The sequence below is a fragment of the Pinus tabuliformis genome, chromosome 6 (assembly GCF_031772625.1).
Source record: "Pinus tabuliformis cultivar Carrire ecotype Pingquan chromosome 6, CPIR1, whole genome shotgun sequence".
NCBI classification, from domain to species: Eukaryota; Viridiplantae; Streptophyta; class Pinopsida; order Pinales; family Pinaceae; genus Pinus; species Pinus tabuliformis.
Genome location: NC_142292.1, coordinates 671,597,218 through 671,603,910, shown reverse-complemented (window position 1 = coordinate 671,603,910; position 6,693 = coordinate 671,597,218). Strand labels below are relative to the sequence as shown.

The window sequence follows — 6,693 nt, the reverse complement described above, 5'->3', positions numbered from 1 at the left end:
AAATTGTTGCAATTAGGAAGGGACACCAACCTCCCTGTGGCACCTTTTTCAATATAGATGATAGATAAACGCCTTCAAAGATAGCAAAAAATAGAGTGAAGGGTAGTATAAGAAAAACATGCATGTTCCAACCACAAGCATGACCAAGGCTACTACGCACGTTGTAATGAACATGACCCCAACCACTGCAACCTCTGCACCACCAAACACCTAAAATTATCCTTGGAAACTCAAAAGAATCGATAAAAACTACCAAATTCGGTTGTCAGATATAAATTCGTATATTCTTACCATATGCATTACCAAATTGTGTTCCATCCCGGAATCCTACGACAATTGCAAGGCAGATAACCATGAGAACATAGTTAACTTTAGGTGAATAGATCTAACCCTCGTAGTTTTGTGAGGTATGAACAATATTCACTCGAGGGAAGCAACTAAGAGCCATGGACTGTCTTATGATTGAGAATGTTGCCGTAATCAATGCTTGACTGGCTACAATGGCTGCTAAAGTGGCAACAATACGGCAGTTGGCTTCACTCCATCCTCATCTGATACAAGAAAAGGACGTTGCAAGTTACCAAACAATAAAGTAATTCATGGATTTCATTTAGTGAAGGGTAAAACAAGGCATGATATGGAGGACTACCATGTCGCAGAGTATAGGCATGTAGAAGATCATGATTTGGGGCTTTTTGCTATCTTTGACGGACATTTGGGACATGGCGTCCCATGTTACTTGCAATCAAATCTTTTTGACAACATTTTAAATGAGGTAGGTATGAAGTGCTCGTGCCTTGGATGGTCATCTCAAATTTTCTTGGACTTTTTGCAAGATTTTGTATTGCATTTCAACCTTTTTCGTAAATTTTTGAACTGATCAACTTTATTCAATTTTGTTAATGATGATGTTTTAATACATTTTTTAAACATTTTTTTAAAGGGTTTTATTAAAACTAGTGTAGATTCATCAAATTTGGGTTCATCAAGTACTGAGAGGGATCAAATTTCTTGAGGTGTAAATTTTTATTATTATTTGATCTCTCTTGGTATTTGAGAGATCCGGGTTTAAGATGGATCTATGCTATTTTATTTATTTTTTAGATATTTCCATATATATATGTAACAACATCTATGTAATACTGGGCTGTAGAGCACCTTGTTACTGTCGTGAAATTCTCAAGAAAATACTATATTTTTCTTTTGGTAAACTGACATTCCAATTCATGAAGTAAAACTTATGATGAGTGCGCCTTTCGTCCCTAAATGTGTAAAATTTTTACAGCTAAGAATAACTGCAAGTAATATTGAGAATTTATAAAATTTAAATTTCTCAAAAAAAAATGATATTAGTTTATTTAATAATATTACTGATTTAAAAATTTTAAATATTGTGTGGGGTTCAAAGATTTTAGGGTCTATTTTATTTATGGTGGTTGTGAAGGGTTGTTTTGCAAAAGACATTAATAATACATATATTTAGGTCAATAATTCTAAGCATTCACAATCCATGAAGCCAATTAAAGAGTTTGAAATGTATTTAAAAGCTAGGGGAAAATTAAAATACAAAAGTCAATAGTTAAAACCATTTCTAACCCATCACAATAGAAATTGGAATTTTACTTTGAATCAACTTTTTGTGAGTAATTTATAAACCATGGATATAATATTTTCCAAATACAAATTCCCTAGAACCTCTTGAAAGAGACTTTTAAATATCAATTTTCTTCATAAAATTTGAAAAAATTCAGTCATAAATGGTGCGAAAAAAGGTCTTGCCTACTACCACTACATATGGTTAATTCTAATTGTTTAACAGTGAATTACAAAAACACTATTAACAAAACTGCATGCAATGTTCATTATTGAAATGTATGGCATGGGCTAATTATGCACCAACAATTTCAAACAGTTACTCTCTATAACAAATAAAATAAAAACCAAATTTGTTAAAAAAAACTAATAAAAAATTAAAATAACAAAATTTATTTTATTACACAATTTTGATGGTACTGAATCCACTATTATTATTATGTATATAGATCTGGGTAAAATTGGATCCTGCTTCCGATATTAAATATGGGTCAAATCGGACCCTGCTTCCGATATTTAAGATGTAATATAGAATAAGCCTAGAACCCAATGGCTATTGAGGCCATTGTACCTCAAAAAATTACATCGTACAAAACAATTATTCAAGTGACACCTTCCATTAATTCCATTTCAGCAAACAGCGATCTCAGTTGTATACCATGAACCGTGTCCTCAAAATTTTGAGGTTCAGGGTAAATAGCCGAGATTGCTTTTGCTGAAACGGAATTGATGGGAGGTGTCGCTTGAATAGTTGTTTTGTACAATTTAATTTCTTGATGTACATTTGGATTACGTGGTTCATGGTATGTAACTGAGATTGTCGTTGCTCAGATGGAATTGATAGCAAATGTCTCTTGAATACTTGTATTGTACAGTGTAATTTCTTGATGTACATTGGCCTCAAATATAGAAAAGAAAGTATAGACACTAAGTGCTCACCTAGATGAGGATCTAAATTGGTGAGAGTTAGTCCTGGCTATTTAGTATTGTTTGTATATTACAGTACCATTTCCTATTAACAGATGACAGAAGATAAGATAAGACTAGTTTTATTAATGGCAGTGGGTTACCAAAAGAGAGGTCGACGGGGCTCAAAAGTACACTAGTTACAACATACTGTGGAAGTGCCCATTACTTGTCATTAGGTATAGATGTAAAAAGTATAGGAGGGAGAAGAAGCATCCACATCTGTATCAATCACTCTGTAGCTACTGATGCGCTGGTTGATAATGTCACCTAGGGAGTGCCTGGGTAGTACCAATCTATAGTCTACATATTTAAATTAGTGCTGGAAAGGGGTTTAGCAAATTTCAGTCCTTTCATTAGTTGAGTAGGGTTTGATTCCCAACTTAAATCGTAATCTAGAATGAGATTCTTGATTTTGCCCACAATGAAACTCTCTAAATTAGCTAATTTGTAAGTCTATTTCAATTGTTACCAACCTATATCCTTTCTGAGCTGGATGATAGGTATCACGCCTCGTTACCAAATGCATATATTTTTTATTATCTTATTTTTGAGCCCTGGGGTTGGCTTGATTGGCCTTGGAGTTAGACATTGAACTTCTCAGAAATGGGATGTCACAAGTTCAACTCTTACAATTCCTTTGGGGTTATGCACTGTAATCAATGCTGATGGTCTACCTGGTTTACCATCTATGAATCATGGGGAATACTTGTAATCAATGCTGATGGTCTACCTGGTTTACCATCTATGAATCATGGGGAATACTTGTAATCAAAATTCAACATCTATTTAAATTTTATAGTTGATTGTATTGTGACATGTATTGTTTTGCAATCGCTAGTCAATCAAAAATTAAAATTATACATTAAATTGGAGCAGGTTCAAAGTTTCTTTCCATTTTCCAAATTGCATATGTTTATCTCAATTTCCTAACTTGATTGTAACTTGTGAAACAATTTCGTTTTCTCCTCTAATGGTTCTATTATGGTGTTTCTACTTGCATTTGACTTCATGGGTTAATTTCCTGTGTTTTATCTTTGGCATATGATATATATTGTTAATTGTAACAATGATCTACATCAATGAACAAGATTTTTCTAGTTGTAATATATTGCCATGTCCATTTCTCAAACCTCAAAGGCGAAGATTCTCCAACATTTTACTTCTCACATATAATGAATTTCTTGTTTTTCCCCATCATATTTCTAGTTGAATATGTTTCATGCGTAAATCCACTATTTTTCAAATAGCTTAAACTGTTCATATATTTCCTATACTTATATGTTCATTTGTCTCTTGCACCTATCCAAAGAAAAAACGTCCAATAGTAGCATTACGTCATGGCATAAAGCAATAGTGCTTCCTTATTGCAAAAATTGCGTTTGTGACAAATCGTTATCATTTTTGATAATTTCCTTCATTTATATAAATATGATGGTTCTCAAATGACTCTTTAGAAAATAAAATTGTATATTAGATGAGATTTCTGACTCTAATGCACATCCAGTAAAATGCTTTTACAGCTGATCTGCCATTCGTTGTATTGGTTGTCACTTGCTATTTTCAAAGTTTCGTATGGTGTAAAATGCTAATTAAGTATTTTAATGCTGACAAGTATCTCTGATAATAATGGAGCCGAAGTTCTGGACAGACCCAGAAAGTGCCATCAAGAATGCATACAACCGGACTGATGGGAAAATTTTAGCAAAGGCAGCTGATTTAGGGCCCGGTGGCTCCACAACAGTCACTGCTATTTTAGTTGATGGGAAAAAACTCTTTGTAGCAAATACAGGGGATTCCAGGGCTGTTATATGTAAAAATGGCATTGCTATTGAGCTGACTGTTGATCATGAGCCAAGTATTGAACGCCAAAACATCGAGAAGGGTGGATTTGTGACACTCCTGCCAGGTACCACTACAAATGTTGTGCAAAGATTAATTTTAATGAGAACATACTTAAATAATTTTTTGATTTGTAACTTTATAATTCTATCTTAATGGTCTAGCTCAAGAGTAACATTTGAATGGTCACAGGGGAAACTGTATACTTAATGGCGTTTTTTTTTTGATATATTAGGAGATGTACCTCGAGTTCATTTAAGTTCAGAACCAGATGTGAGAGACACGACCATAGATGCAACCACAAAATTTCTCATTTTGGCTAGTGATGGATTGTGGAAGGCAAGGCATTTTTTCCAATCATTTACTTATTTGCATAGTTACTGTTAGATGCATATTTTTTTTCGCAAACTCATCTCATGGGAGAAAGCATCTAGGAATTTTTTTTGATTACTGTATTGTTATTAATTTTACTCGAATACTTCATTTGAATACCAGAGAGGTTCTTTTTTGAAGTTCTTAAAGAAAGATGCCCCAAGTAACTGCATTGCAAAGAGAGGATTTCCTTTCCGTAGGTGCCAAATCCAAGGGGCATTTATTTGCCCAGTCCCTGGAATTGCACATAGTGTCACCCCTTAACTTATGGTATAGGAATGCGGAAAACTGTAGCGAGAATGGAGGTAAGGTGGTTGGCTTAACATTCCGTCGACCTCACCAATTGAATCAAAGATGCATTATATTATTACAAATTAGCAATGTATACATGGGCAAGAATTCTCTTCTAATCGAATAGAATGCTAAAACAGACAGTATGTGGAAGCAGAATGATAAGTCAAGCAAATTGATAAAATGTGTGTATTGAACCTCATAGCTATCCCCTTTCTCCAAGACCTTCACAAAACAAATTTGCAATTTGCCTATTTCAGACATAATCAGCGTTTGAATGCGTAATGATTCCCGCTATGTTGGCAATGCTTCCAAATTAGAATCAAATACTTGTAGACAGAACTTTTATTTTCAACTTTGCTATACTGCTGCAAATGTTTGGTAATCCTCTTGGTGAATGAATGCCGCTTTTATGAATAGATTCAAGTACAGTTTTTTGTTCCAGCGTTGGCTTCCATCGATGAGTGGAGCCTCTCGTTGTATTTTTCCCTACAGAGATGGATAGATGAATTAATATAAGAAAAAGAGATGGATCAACAAAATTCAAAAACACAGGCAGATCCATAAATCTAGCACTCTAAAAAAACAATAAATACCTGATAGTTTTCTGGTCATTGTTGGGTTATTGTAGCCTTCATATTATTCACTAGCAATTGTCCCAAAAGGTACAAAGAGAGGCCGATAGGATTATTAAATTGGAATTGTTGAATTTTTCTAGAAGAGATGTTGCGCTGGCTAAAGGCTTTCTAATTGTTTTTTATTATAGTAAAATTATATTGATAATTCATTGGTTTTACTTTCAAAAGCTTGAAGGAATTTGAAGAGCAGGTATAGAATTGCTTTGTGGGATTTGATCCCAAAATCATTGATTTGTAAATACATACAAAATGAAATGTTAATTGGTTGAAACCCTGCACAAATGTTTGATATAAGAAAATAAGCCAAAAAAGTTGAAAGGCTTAATTGGTTTGTGGAAAACCTTGTTTTCTTGGACTGGATCATTGTGAAATTACTTTTCTTTAGATGTTTTGTTTATATCTATGTTACAAGGAACACCTTGAATGTCTTATTTCATTTTAGAGTAAGATAATAAAAAATATATATTATTATTACTAACTCTCATATGAACGTGGCTTAAAAATAATAATAATAATTCATAAATTCAAGAATATTTTAATATTTCAAAACATTAAAGATAGGAAAATATTATCTTAAATTATTTATTTTTCACTATTAATTAATCAACTCAACTCTATTAAGTTGTCACATTACAACTCAACTCTATTAAGTTGTCACATTATATGGTATTCTGTATCCATCCCATTGCTCAACTGTATTACGATTAGCTACTTTGATATTATGCTGCACCAAACAATATTGTAGTCTCATGAGATCAATCCTTTCAGTACGAAGACGTCCTTTCATTGCTACGGTGATCCTAAAACACTTTATAATTCCATGGAAAGAAATGCAGTAGAAAATGAAACCAGAGAATTTATTAACCATGAGAAAATCCTTATGCATCAATTTGAATACAATTTTAAAATTGTATTATTATCATAATATTATTCTATCGATTAAATTTACTAATTTATAAGCTGCGCGCGAATTTATCATAAAAGACTTCAT

At 33.0% G+C, this 6,693-nt stretch overlaps 1 protein-coding gene across 1 annotated transcript in view; it reads left to right on the top strand.

Annotated features, from left to right (window-relative positions):
• The first annotated feature begins 539 nt into the window (after positions 1-539).
• LOC149260416 (putative protein phosphatase 2C 44) overlaps positions 540-6,693 on the top strand; it is a 52,690-nt gene continuing 46,536 nt past the window's right edge. The window contains exons 1-2 of the mRNA XM_089458862.1: positions 540-775; positions 4,195-4,468. Of these exons, the coding sequence (XP_089314988.1) occupies positions 638-775; positions 4,195-4,468 (412 nt within the window). The 5' untranslated portion in view covers positions 540-637. The remainder of the gene's footprint in view (positions 776-4,194; positions 4,469-6,693) is intronic.